The sequence below is a fragment of the Hippocampus guttulatus genome, chromosome 10 (assembly GCF_054856545.1).
Source record: "Hippocampus guttulatus isolate MCC_2025c chromosome 10, RoL_Hgut_1.0, whole genome shotgun sequence".
NCBI lineage: Eukaryota > Metazoa > Chordata > Actinopteri > Syngnathiformes > Syngnathidae > Hippocampus > Hippocampus guttulatus.
Genome location: NC_141270.1, coordinates 10,788,755 through 10,802,070, shown reverse-complemented (window position 1 = coordinate 10,802,070; position 13,316 = coordinate 10,788,755). Strand labels below are relative to the sequence as shown.

Sequence of the window (13,316 nt, the reverse complement as noted above, 5' to 3'; positions counted from 1 at the left end):
ATCATGAAATGGGTGCGGTCGGAAGAGCAACTGTGAGGCTGGCACTGACACACTCACACGTTAAACGGACTTGAAACAAGAGCGGAGGAACAAGATATTCAAGCGCAATGCATCTATAATACATAGTTGCCCCCCACCACCCTTATTTTAGCTTGGAGAAGTTGGAAGTCAGCCTTCCTGGGTCACGGAGCAAAGTACAAGTTTACTTTTCTGGCTGACGTGGGTAAGTAAGAACTTTTTTTTATATAAATACTACCGTGATATGTTTTTTTTTTCAACTTGAATGGGTGGTGTCGTGTTGCTCAATTGCGTGAATGTTGATCTAGTCTCTCACAGCTTTGTAAGCCTGCCTGAATATAAAGTTATTGCACTCGGACATTTATGCAATCTAACATGAGGGTCTTGACTACTGTCCGAAATAAATCTAAAAGCTGTCTTATGCTGCCTCCAAACGAAAGAATCAATTGAGCTGACACATTTCAATGACAGAAATGCGTTGTGCAAGTTCTGGTTGGGTGCTGGATGTAGTCCCAGCTCATGGCAACACAATCTGTTAGCTGTACTTCACACAACTACCGATGATACAGTTCAAATATTCCAGAGCAATGAGCCTGGTCCAGCTACTGAAAAGCCACTTCTTGAGCCACCTGTTCATCTGCTACGTGTTCCTGGTCAGCGGCCTCATCACCAATCTGCTGCAGCTATGCACTCTACCTTTGTGGCTAATCAACAAGCAACTGGCCCGAAAGGTCAACTGCAGATTTGCCTACACCGTCTACAGCCGTAAGTACTGACTGGTGAAGAGTTAAAAAGCATCTTGGCCTCATCATGCAGTCTTTCAAATGTACTGTCAATACTCTCCTAGAGCTGGTAGCAGCATTGGAGTGGTGGTCTGGAACGGAATGCAGCCTCTATACAGACCCAAAGTCTTACCCTTTGTACGGAAAGGAAAACGCAATTGTGGTTCTCAACCACAATTTTGAGATAGACTTCCTGTGTGGTTGGGTCTTCTGTGAGAGATTTGGAGTTCTTGGGGTAAATCTGCTGATATTTTGTCTTCAGTAATCCAGGGGGCTTCCCCACACCATACCCTAATACTGTAAACACACTCTAAGGTCGGTTCCGAGACCTCAGGTGAGACCTAAATTGAGTCACACTTCTAATTTTTGATTCAAGCAGCGGCCGTCATCCTTTTTGAAACTGACAGCTTCTTACTGATTGTGAAGTGCAACCATACTTCTGAAATTACAAACCTGCTCAAATAACCTTTAATCATGATATTATCAGTAATGATAGTCATCCTTCGGATGACAAAGACATAATAATGTCTCAGTATTTACCAGCTGCAACTTAAGTTAGGAAACAAATAAATATTATGCAACCCTTGATTTCTATAAAATCCAGTGAGTGTTTAGATTTTCACACAGTCACTTCAACAACATTCTTAGGAAATCAAAATATCCCATCACTGGTGGAATACGTTTAGAACAAACCTGCAGGCTATTGATGTGGTCCCTTGGGGACTATGTTGGTTACCCCTGGGTTTGAGTAAAATGCTATAAATTAATTTATTGATCATTCGGCTCTCACTTTCTTGGCAAATATCTTTTCGATTCGTGTTTAGTGTGTGCTTGTCCCCTATATCCATTATCATCATTTTATGGCCAGGATGTATTTATGTTAATGCAATATATGAAATATTTCAGTGAGTTTAGGTGCTGGGCGGATAAGGTTGAAGAAACATTGCTCTAAATGTATGTCGTTTCAGGATATCAGGAACTATGCCCCACTTTTCTTTCCTCCAAATTGCAGGCAAAATAAATGTTGAAAACACTGTATTATGTACTGTACGTACACTTAAATTGCTTAAAGACTAAGGTCAAAAATCCAGTGCTGCTTTTCATGTTACTGTGTCAACATCATCTTTAAATAACTCATTTGCATCCCCTTTTTGGATCCTGTTGTGTGTTTTGTGCTCTCACAAGACTCAATTTTGCAGAAAGAATGTAGCTGAAGTTAGACTACCACATTGAATATAAAGCTTTTTTAAAATTAAAATATCCTCAGATGAGGATAGTTCGAGCGTGGGTTTTTTTCCCCTCTCCCTACCCAGTGTTTTCCTTTCTGAATTCTGACTGTAATTTCCCCATTGCGGGACAAATAAAGGATATCTTATAAATATCTACAGTATGTACAATTATTCAAAGATATTTTTCTTTCTTGTTCTCAAGCTGACACACCTTCCGTTCAAGTCCTCCGGTGTCCCTCAGGGGTGGTGCACTTCACAAAGTGGTCTGAATGTTTTTCAGAGTTCCAAAGTTCTTGCCAAAAAAGAGTTGGCCTACGTCCCCATCATTGGTTGGATGTGGTACTTCCAGGAAATTGTTTTCTGCAAGAGGAAGTGGGAAGAGGACAGAAAGACGGTAACTCAAAGTCTTCAGAACCTGAGAGACTACCCTGAAAACTATTGGGTATGTGCGAAAGTTGTACCTGATCTTAATCAGTGATTACCTTCTTGGAATAATACCATTGATAAATAATTTTCCGGTGCTAGTTTTTGCTTTACTGTGAAGGAACTCGCTTCACAACAGAGAAGCACCGGATCAGCATGCAGGTAGCCGAGACCAAAGGTTTGCCCAAACTCAAGTATCATCTTCTTCCCAGAACCAAAGGCTTCTGGGTCACTGTTCAAAACCTTAGAGGAACCGGTGAGAATCTGTCACGATCTCTTCACATCACTTCCTGTATGTCCGCGTACAGTCATTTCCAAATGAGTGCACACTTCAACCCCTTGTGTCTCTTTTTCTGCACAGTCGCAGCTGTGTATGACTCCACACTCAACTTCAGAAACAACGAAATGCCAACTCTGCTGGGAATCCTTAGCGGAAAGAAATACCACGCAGATTTATACGTGAGGTACACTGACTGCTTTCTGCTACCGCATGGTGCTTTCTCATGGACGTGGTCATCCTGTCTGTATCTGAGAGCTGCCGTTTCCTTGGTTACTTGCAGGCGAATCCCGCTGGATGTGATCCCAGAAGATGAATCTGAGTGTGCTGATTGGCTCCACAAACTCTACCAGGAAAAGGTGAGAAGGTTCCTGTCTTCGGGTTAGAAGTAATGCTTTATTTCCCCCTCTTTGATTATTTCGTTTCATAAATGTAAACATACAGTGAAACTCTCCTACAACGAAACCGACATGGGCGAAAATACCCCCTTCGTGTGAACATTTTTTCATGCATGAAAGCCATTCCCACTTTTCTGCTCCCCCTACAACGAAAACCCCCCCTGTTCCGTTATGCAAAACCTTTTTCTTTGCTATTGCCTCGCAAGGAGATTCACTATAACGAAAACAAGCCTTCCGCAAAAGTCTAATCCAACCTCAGCATGCCACAGTGACCTCTACTGCTTCGTTTGGAAACAGCAACGGCAAACACCACACTGGTTTACACATGCGCAGGAGTACAGGAAGTATTTGTTATTGTTCGGTTCAGACGCAGCACGAACATTGCATTGCTAAAATGGCTACAAAACGGACCTTTGCAGACCAAGGAATTAAGAAAAGAAAAGCTTTAACGCTTGAAGACAGGATAAAGGTAATAAAAATGACAGATGGAGGAAGCAAAATAAAAGACGTGATGCAATAAATTGATGTAAGTGAAAGTAAATGCTGATCGTAAATTTCGCAATTTCTTTCCCTTTTTTTCTTTCGACGCTGGCTATATGAAGTGTCAAATGAGTGTATGCTCATACTTATGCACTATTGGAATACAAATAAAAAGTACTCATCTCCGTTTTTTGTGTGTGTTCGTGTTTATGTCTGAGATAAAATTTGCCCCAGTGAAAAGTCCCCTGTTGTAAAAAGTTTCTTGCTGCAAACATGATTTCGTTGTAGAGGAGTTTCATTGTATCTCAACTAAATGAATGGAGATTCTTTTTTGATATGACAAAACAAACAAAAAAAAAAAAGCACAGATCTCCGCCGAGGCTGAACCTCCTTCATCAGACAACTTTTTTTAAAATACATACTGTATTTTTGTAGTATTTTTGTTGTATTGCAGTACTCAAAGCAGGTGTCAAAAATAGGATGTTTTTATGATGTTTAAGAATCTTGGTTGAGTTGAATGTCACTAATCTTCTTTTAGTGACTATTATTTGTATGTATGAATGTAAAGGATAGCTTTCAAGAGGGCTACATGCAGACGGGGCGGTACCCTGGCCCCATAGTCAGCCCTCCACGCCGCCCCTGGTCATTGATCAACTGGTTGTTCTGGTCCTGCCTGCTCCTATACCCACTGGGCCTGCTCTTCGCACAGCTCATCATTTCAGGATCGGTGACGACCATCGTGTCCACGGTGGTGCTCTGTACTGCAGGTTTGTTTTGCTTTTAAGTTTTAAGGGTTGGACTAACCCTCCCTGTATTTAACCCGCTCCGGTTTGTTTGACCAAGCAACAGATTTGTCACCTTGTAATGTAAGTTGCATTTCTTTTTATGGTCTTGCCAAGCAGTGATGTGGTTGAGGCATGGACACGTTTTATGTGCTTACTTGCGTCTGAATACAGTGGAACCTATCAAGTCAAACAATGGTCGAACATCATCATTTTCAGGAAATGTTCAGTAATAAATATTCAGTAACGTGAGATGTCAGCCTATTTCCCAAGACTTCAGAGTACGACAGGTCCTCACCTCGGTACAAGATTGATCAATGGGCATTTGTTTGGGGTTTCTTTGGCTTTTCGTGTCCTGTTTTTAAACTTGACCGACCTTGGTCAATTTGAACAAGTTTTTCAAAAAAGAAGAACAGGAAGAAAAATATTGAAAGTGAAGTAAACCTATTCAGATGCAGCACCATAAATACTACAGACACGTCTTAATACTCAATAAATCACCTCCGCACAACTCCAAAAACTCCACCCTACAATATGATATTGACGAGTTAATTCTCTCTCTCTCTCTCTCTCTGTATATATTCAGTCATTCATTTTCCGAACCGCTTTATCCTCACTGGGGGGTTGCTGGAGCCTATATATATATATATATATATATATATATATATATATATATATGAGAGAGCATACAAAGTATCAAAAACATAAAAGCTTCAAATAAAATACTGTACATCTTACTCACCATAGATGTTGATTCTTTATAAATAAAATTCACCTCTCTTTGTTGTTGCCAGTTAAGATCACTGTTATGTTCATGCCTGCTGCTCTGGAATTACTGAATAATTCCTTACCTGATTGAAACGAGCCAGCCAGCTTCGTCCACCTTGAAAAAGAATTTTTATTCATGTCCGACATGAAAATTTTTCCTCCTCCATCAGCCATGGTGGCTATCATGTAATCATGACTATGTGCTCTGTTTTTTTCTTTTTAAATCTTGTAAATCAAAGGACAGAAAAATCCTGATGTCACGCTAATCTTGCTTGGCGGCCTTGTTAAAGGGAATCTTCATCTGATTGGTTAAAAAAAAAAACACAGCTATTGCCAATAGTGAGTCTGTGACATGAACCAGCACTCTGGATTGGGAAGGGCCTAGGCACATTCCATTGACATGGCAACACAGGGAAATTAAAATCTGACTGGACAAAAAAAAAACCCCCAAAGAAAATACATCCTACTGGAAGCTGGACAGACAAACTTTGAAATTAAGCGAGTAAATGAAGTTATACAATTTCATTAAAGTTAAAATTGTAGATCAGTGCTTCTGACGGTGTTTAGGCCAGCAGAGATGACTTTGCTGTCACTGGCTGCACACCACCGAATGAATGGTTAAAATATTGCTTCAAACAAATACCTTTGTTAAATCTTTTGACCCTGAAACGGATGTTTCCGATTTCCAATGGGAGCAACTTGTTTTCAGAGGAAAAGTTTGTGTCTGACCTAAAAGGTTCCACTGTAGTTTACCCTAAGAGAAAGGGAGTTGTAATAATGGTCATGAAGCATATGTGCTAGTTTTCACACTAATCATGTGTTCAACTCTGACTTAAAAAAATGTGACATTTGTACTTACGCAGATTCCTCAATCTCTTGAGTAAATATACTGTAGATTGTCAATTCTTTGTCGCAGACAATGTCAGTGATAAAAATGCAAGTGTGTTTTTTTTTTAAATTTCTCTGGCAATATTGACAAGTATGTGTTTGTTTTACACTTCAGTAGTAAAACATTAAATGTTCAACAAATCTTTATCTCACAGCTTCAGTGGGAGTTCGTTGGATGATTGGCCAGACTGAGATTAACAGATCTTCAAACTATGGGAGCAAGACGACTCGTCAAAACAACAACTGAGGAAGCCAAAAAGTACTTGGAGATGTGTCATCGCACAGCTGCTTCAAAATGAAGATTTAAGTTCCTAGCTTTATGACTGCACCGCTGCTTTCTGCTGCAACAAGTGGTGATTTGCCCGAAAGCACAATGCAGGCAGTGTACTTCAGAGAATGAAGTTGACAGTGCCGAGAACAATGGTGTTCAGCTTGCCTTCGGAAATGTCGTCACTTTGGGGCAAGCATACCTAATATGACTTTCAAATTAAAGTCACAGCAAGCTCAGAAACGATTTAAATAGATGTTTAAAAATGGCACATTAAGTCAGGATGAAAGTGACCATATTTTTGTTTGAATAGTCACATAAAACAATTTCAAAAATTGTTTGCACTGCGACTGTTGATTTCTACCAGTGTATCTGTTTTTTCAATTGTATTGTTAAAAAGAGGTGTGTGCGAAAATCATCCAGCTCAAGCACACTTCCTCTCTGGGACTGAATTTAAAATGCACAAGTTTGTTATTGAATTACTGCACATGACAGTTCCTGTAATGAGGTCCTGTTTTGGCTTTCAGTAACCTTTCTTACGTACCAATCATATGAGCAAAGGTGAATAAAATTGGGATCGTCACAGAAAATGGCTCCAGTCAGTGTATTATTTTTATTTTGCTCTTATTACAGCTGTATCACATGTTTTGGAATCTGTGAGGGAGCAACAGCGCACGGAGAAGAAGAAAACCTGACACCGGAAGGCAAAGACTCAAACCCCTGGACCCCAGAAATGTGAGGCTGTCATCTAGACAAATACAGTTACTGGGTAATTTATTTCATGGTAATGGTAAATTGTTACAATATAATGCTATGGTATCCATCCATCCGTGATCATGAACTGCTTTATCCTCATGAGGGTTACGGGTGTGCTGGAGCCTCTCCTAGCTGACATTTTTTATTCAAACTCCATAGTGCTACCTTGTGTGTGTGTGTGTAATGTGTCTTTGTGTTTTCATGTGTATGAAGTAACCCTCCTCTCTGCACACGCACACACACACGCACATACACAATACAAATGCAGAGCTCATCTAAAATAAATAAATGAAAGCATGTTAATTCTTGTTAAATGAATCATTCTGACAGTATTTGAGGGAATACAGTGAAAAGAAGACAAAATATTTGTTCCTGCTAAACACAGCTGGTTAGGCCTTTATGTTGAGGGTTGTTGAAATGGCTTGACTCTGATTGGAACTGAGATGCTACTGTATTGTGAATTAAAATGGCCTGAATCTCTGTTGTGTCTGTACTTTTAAAGGATTGGTTTTCTCTTATCCCAAGTTAATATCCGAACATATTCTAAATCAATATAGTACTTGAACAATGCACTATGTGTGTTTTTCTTTATGTGTTTGTTTTTTATCCTTCTGTCATAATATTCCTGTTTGTGTTTTTTCCAACCAGTCTTCCACTTTACTAATATTGTCCTTTCTGTCGGGAAAAAGAGAAACTTCAGCAACAGCAAAGTGTTATTGTGTGCTTGGGTTTAACTGGCGAGGTCTAGTGGCCAACAGCAGTTAAATCCCGGACCTTCGAGCAGATGGGCGCCGAGGTGTTCCTGCCGTCGAATCGGGTGCATGGCTTTATTGCACAGTGTTTTTTTTTCTTGTAATAAGTATGCCTTGATGTTGATGTCTGCTGTAATAGTCACAAATGGCATTGTAATTGTACTACATTTGAAGAACTACTCGTTATTCAGGATATTTCTACCTTTCCTATGCTCACGCATCTAATTCCATGGATGAACATCAAATATTCAAAGGTAAGTGTGTTTAAACCAATATTGAATTTTATTTCATATTGTTGCATTCGCGGACTTTGGCAGCTAATGTTCGCGCGATTGTTCGCTGGCGTAAAATGGCGCCCTCCGTAAGTTCACTTTCTCGTCTTTTTTTTCTCTCTTTTTTTTAAATGCAATATTTACACCGGTTCGAAAGTCAACTTTACTGCTCCGAAACGGTGCGCTACTTTTAACACAAAGAACTGATCAAAGAAAGTGCGGACGTGATCGACATAGTGTCGCTGAAGAATGGCATTATCGTATCCATGGCAACACGAAAACGTGACAAAGAGATCTTTGACAACACGTGACATAAACACCGTTCCCCATCAAGTTGGTTCTTTGCAGTGAGTGACTGCTGTATTAGTCATCTGCATGTACAGGCTGTATTCATCTGCTAGCCAAAAACTTTATTTATTATTCACTTTTGGTGAGTATTTATATAATTTTGGCTATTTGATTAAATAATTTATGGAACCCTGATATGATGTTTCTGAAAACATACAATAAAACGTTTGAAAAAATTGCGGTAATGCATACATCTGTCAGGATTTGAATGTTGAAGCAAATAGCAAAAACTTTATGGAATAATATAACCTATTTTAAAGTATGAACTGTATTGGGCATTGTTTTGAAAGATTAATGGTACTCACGATGAAGTCATGCTTCTTTGAAATGAAAATTGAATGAATGAAATGTACAACACAGGATCTGATTAAAGAACAAAAAAAAACACCAACTGTATTTTCCACCCCTAATTGCATTAAAACTACTGGAAAGCAGCAGTAATTGAAAAGCTGTTTTCCAAAATGATTTGGTGTGTGTGTGTGAAAAAGACGTTTTTCAGTCTTGTTGCCATATTAGTACAGAACAATTAAGTATAATCGTTGTATACAGCGGAATGTCTTAAGATTCAACCTCAAAATTAGCATTCTTTTTGTGACTTGTGTTCGTCTTGTAAAAATGTCACTGCCATTGACTGCTATAGATGTCAAATTTCGTAAAACTCATTGCTCATTTAGTCCAGATTAAACAGTCCATCATAAAACCAAAATTAACACTACAATGATTTGAGAAACCTTTTAGCATTGCTTCTTAACATAGCCACGACCCCCCCCCACACACAGTTTTATATTTCATACAATCACTCAAATGTTAACTGCTACATAGTAAAACTTGCAAATGAAATGCATGTCTTTCAGGAATCTCCCTTTTTGCACTAAAATGGAACCTGTGCCAAAAGAAGCATGTGTGGGCGAGATGAAATGGTACGAGCTCCTCACTCCGCTCTACGAGCCCTTGGAGGAGATGGGTTACCTGTGCAACGCTCGCCCCCCGCCTCCTCCCACACCCTGCGACCCCGCAGACATGCTGCTCGACAACCTCCCCATGTTTACAGGAAGTCACTATGCAGGGTCGGGTGACTGCTACATCCGGGGAGACAATCTGATGAACATGAACTACAGAGCTCCGCTGCATCTGGGTTACATGCAGCCGGCTCACCTTAATATTGGGCCAATTGGTGATGTCACCAAGCAGGTGAGCATTTGCAATTAAATCACTTCCAGTGGAGGAAATAATAAGTTGACGTTCCAAGCAAATCTACATTCTATTGAGTGAGAAAAAAAAAACATGGCTCCTACAGTCTGGATGGTGCCGTTGTACGCCACATCTCTGGAAAGTCAACAAATTTCTAATATGCCTGATTGAACTGGTCATGTACACTGTATACCTATATCTTACCTTCCAATTACTGTACAGTCGATCCCCATATACTCGCTTATTCATGGATTTTTAAACACTTTCCAGGATTTTTTCCTCCGATTGCTCTGCGTTGTCGTACTGAATGCTTACAATTTTATTTTGAAGGGCTTGTAAAGAACAAAAAATAACATTCCAGTACATTTCAATGGAGGGCGGCCTCACAGCGCAGGGAACGGGGTTCGATTCCGACGCCGGCCTTCCTGTGTGGAGTTTGCATGTCCTCCCCGTGTCAATGTGGGTTTTCTCCCGGTACTCAGGTTTCCTCCCACATTCCAAAAACATGCATGGTATGTTTGATTGGGCACTCCAAATTGTCCCTAGGTGTGATTGTGAGCGAATGGTTGTTTGTCTATGTGTGCCCTGCGATTGGCTGGCAAGCAGTTCAGGGTGTTCCCAACCTACTGCCCAAAGACAGCTGGGATAGGCTCCAGCAAGCCTGTGACCCTTGTGCGGATAAGTGGATGAGAAAATGGATGGGTGCATTTCAATGGGCATCAAATGCAGATATTTGCTATTGCCGGGCGGGTACGGACCCCCCTGGTGGCGGTTGACTGTACTCTACTACCATGGGCATGACTAAAGAGCTGTTGAAAGATAACAGACAAAATTGTACTCTTGCATAAGGCGCAATAGGTTATGAAAATAGCATTGGTAAGAAAGTGACAACGATTGGCTCTACACATTGCAAAGTGGAAGACACCTTGAAATAACCATTCATTGCCCTTGGTCTGGAACTCCATGCAAGTCTCATCTTGTCAAGTGAGGCACATGCACAGGCCCGAAGAAAAGTATCCCCAGTCAAGCATGGTGGTGGAAACATTTTATTTTGCTTCTGTTTTTCAGCAAATGGTACAAGGAAACTTGGATCAAACCTTTATTCCTCCGCAAGAACACCAAAGATTGGTTGTGGGTGGGTGTGCCAGCATAACAATGACCCAAAACATATTGCCATGTTAACAAAGAAGGGGAAACATTTAGATTGTGGAGTAGCTTCGTCAGTCTAGTGTTGTGAGTTTTTGTAAAAAGGTCGGAGCGGGTCAAATTCCCTCCTGGGCTGCGTGCAAACCTGTTGACAAACAACAAAAAACTGTGACAGCAACCAAATTAGGGTTACTCGGTTTTGCTTGGGGAATAAATTCATTCTTTTAAGATGCACAACATATACAACTATGACTGTTCAAGTCTATCACAGTATGTTTTTAAATGTAAGGTTTACATCTCCACTGTCTACAGTATATGAACTATCAGCACCCACCCTACGAGTGGCCTGTCAATCACCCGCATGCTCCTACTCCTCCGGTAAGAACCATGCATGGCGCATGCGTGCGCACATTGACACACTCGCACACAAGTTGAAACGCTATAAACTATTGATAGTCTAGACATGCTGCAGCAGGATTTTCTGTGGGAAAAGTCAACCCGAGAGCATGAGGGACAGATTATAATTGAGTTTTGTTCTCAATCAGACGACAACACTTAAATTCCGTAAGCATCAATCAATCAGCACAACTGAATTTAAGAAGCAGTGTTCCGAAAGTGTGACACACATGGCAGCATGTGTAGAATGTGTGCACTGCTACCCAATGGACATGTAGCATCATTGCAGCTCATGTGCATGTGCCGTTTTGTGTGTGTGTCCAGCAGTTCCATGAAGAAGCCATGATGATACTGCCGGAGGGTGCAAAGTTGCCTCCTGCTGAAATGACGTAAGTAAGATCACTCACGTATAGAGGTGGAACTCAATAAATTGGGATATTGTGTGGAAAACGTAATTTAGCTGCTATTGGCTGGGAACCAATCCAGGGTGTCCACTTGACTTGAATGAGGATTAGCACTATGGATACTCTCAGCAGTTTAATGCAAGCCAAGCAAATACAAACCAACCTAAAACTCTTTTATTATAAATCAGGAAAGGGGAATTAGCGGCCAAACTGAATGGTCCCTTGAATATTTTTTATTTTAATTTAATCTTTATGTATTTGTGTGTTGGGGGTGGGGGGTATACAGTAAACATGTTTCTTCTACTATAGCGGACGCCCAAATACTCATGGCTCGACACAATTTGCAGTTATTTTTTTCCAACATAAAAAAAAGCATAAAACATTGTTCCATTGTTTATGATTAGTTTTTTGGAATGGGGCAGAAAATGCCTGTTTTCATGCAAAATGTATATTGGAGGTTTATTATTTATGATACGATATCAGCGGTTATTTTATTTTTCATACACACACACACACACACACACACTGGACTTCATCAACATGCTGTCTTTGCTTTGTGTCTCTCTTGATAAAGGAGGATTATGGGTCCTAGCTCCCCCCCAAGAAAAGTCCCGTCCATCAAGTATGTTAAAAGAAAAAAAAAAGCACAAATCCCTAATAGTTTTAATTTCACGTTCTGTATATTTACATCCACATTTGAAGTGTGAATATGATTTGTTAAATATACAGTATATATATATATATATTTTTTTCCCCAATAGAAAAAGGAAACGTGAAGGCCAGGAGGATGAAGATAAGGTCTACATTAAAAAGCCACCGAACGCGTTTATGATCTTCCGGAAGGAGCAGAGGGAGAATGTTATGGCGCAGTTGAACATCCGCGACAGCGCTGTGGCCAATAAAGTCCTGGGTCATATGGTGAGTGTGTGCGGCACCGTCACTCTTGACAACCTCGTATGCGGGGATGTCATGTTTCACAGAATCTACCTTACTATAGGCGACAAAATGTAAAGGTCTTCCATGTTGAATTACCTGACATCCATCTGGGAAGGTTTGAGAGTATTGTTTAGTGACTAAAAAGCGTGTTGACATCATAGTGGAAATCGCTGTCGGAGAAGGAGCAGGAGAAGTATTACCAGCTTGCTGATGCTGAAAAACGCCTCCACACCCAGCTGCACCCCAACTGGTCCTGCACAGACAATTACGTAAGTCCAGCCACCATGGACATGTCCAGCAGCTGGCACAAAATCAATTGTGTTATTGTGTTACGTGTGTGTGTGTGTGTGTGTGCGTTCAGGGTCGAAAGAGGAGGAAGCAGAGGAGCAGAGTGGCTCCCTAAAGAAAACCTCCAAGCAAATTGCTGAGGCTCCTACTGTCACTTGAAACATACTGTTGTAGTGTTTGACTTAATCACAAGTCATTTGAAGTTTTTTTTTTTTGATAAGATTTTGACTGAGCTGGAAAGTGCTCAGGACGTTCATTAATTTCAAACGGGGAGATAGTAAACCTCGTTGTTATGGGGGGGGGCATTTTTAAACATGTTTTGTTATTTGTGCAATGATAGCTTTAACACAATGCTTCATCACTGTTTTTCTGTACTGTTGCCACTCGTGTGAGCAAATGATTTCCAAAGAAAGTGAACAAGCTTTTAATCAAGCTTCATGTCCACATTTCCATAAATAAATGTATAGACTATGAAAAATATTCTTGACTGCTTTAGACGGCATCTTAGTGATTT

General features: G+C 40.4%; 2 protein-coding genes across 3 annotated transcripts; both read left to right on the top strand.

The window, feature by feature from the left end:
• On the top strand, positions 1–6,903 carry agpat4 (1-acylglycerol-3-phosphate O-acyltransferase 4 (lysophosphatidic acid acyltransferase, delta)). Of its 2 annotated transcripts, XM_086122120.1 has the most exons (9): positions 1–223; positions 602–783; positions 866–1,035; positions 2,310–2,471; positions 2,555–2,708; positions 2,814–2,916; positions 3,013–3,088; positions 4,176–4,374; positions 6,201–6,903. In XM_086122120.1, exons 2-9 carry the CDS (start codon positions 606–608, stop codon positions 6,290–6,292), a joined length of 1,134 nt encoding a protein of 377 aa, XP_085978246.1. In that variant the 5' UTR covers positions 1–223; positions 602–605; the 3' UTR covers positions 6,293–6,903. The 2 variants fall into 2 exon arrangements, with proteins under 2 accessions (XP_085978246.1, XP_085978245.1); XM_086122119.1 differs by lacking the exon at positions 1–223 and having other exon boundaries at positions 564–783.
• Positions 6,904–8,455: 1,552 nt separating this feature from the next.
• Positions 8,456–13,223, top strand: LOC147199247 (uncharacterized). Its single transcript, XM_086122322.1, has 8 exons — positions 8,456–8,523; positions 9,296–9,632; positions 11,091–11,156; positions 11,499–11,563; positions 12,153–12,200; positions 12,340–12,496; positions 12,676–12,783; positions 12,876–13,223. Exons 2-8 carry the CDS (start codon positions 9,318–9,320, stop codon positions 12,915–12,917), a joined length of 801 nt encoding a protein of 266 aa, XP_085978448.1. The 5' UTR covers positions 8,456–8,523; positions 9,296–9,317; the 3' UTR covers positions 12,918–13,223.
• Positions 13,224–13,316: the final 93 nt, after the last annotated feature.

What these genes read in the sequence shown, in the direction of transcription:
- agpat4 (XM_086122119.1), top strand. Translation starts at nt 579, where the DNA reads ATGATACAGTTCAAATATTCCAGAGCAATGAGCCTGGTCCAGCTACTG. An exon ending in ACTACCCTGAAAACTATTGG is followed by an intron (nt 2,472 to 2,554) that starts GTATGTGCGAAA and finishes TTCCGGTGCTAG; the next exon opens with TTTTTGCTTTACTGTGAAGG. An exon ending in CACGCAGATTTATACGTGAG is followed by an intron (nt 2,917 to 3,012) that starts GTACACTGACTG and finishes GGTTACTTGCAG; the next exon opens with GCGAATCCCGCTGGATGTGA.
- LOC147199247 (XM_086122322.1), top strand. Translation starts at nt 9,318, where the DNA reads ATGGAACCTGTGCCAAAAGAAGCATGTGTGGGCGAGATGAAATGGTAC. An exon ending in TTGCCTCCTGCTGAAATGAC is followed by an intron (nt 11,564 to 12,152) that starts GTAAGTAAGATC and finishes CTCTTGATAAAG; the next exon opens with GAGGATTATGGGTCCTAGCT. An exon ending in AGAAAAGTCCCGTCCATCAA is followed by an intron (nt 12,201 to 12,339) that starts GTATGTTAAAAG and finishes TTTCCCCAATAG; the next exon opens with AAAAAGGAAACGTGAAGGCC.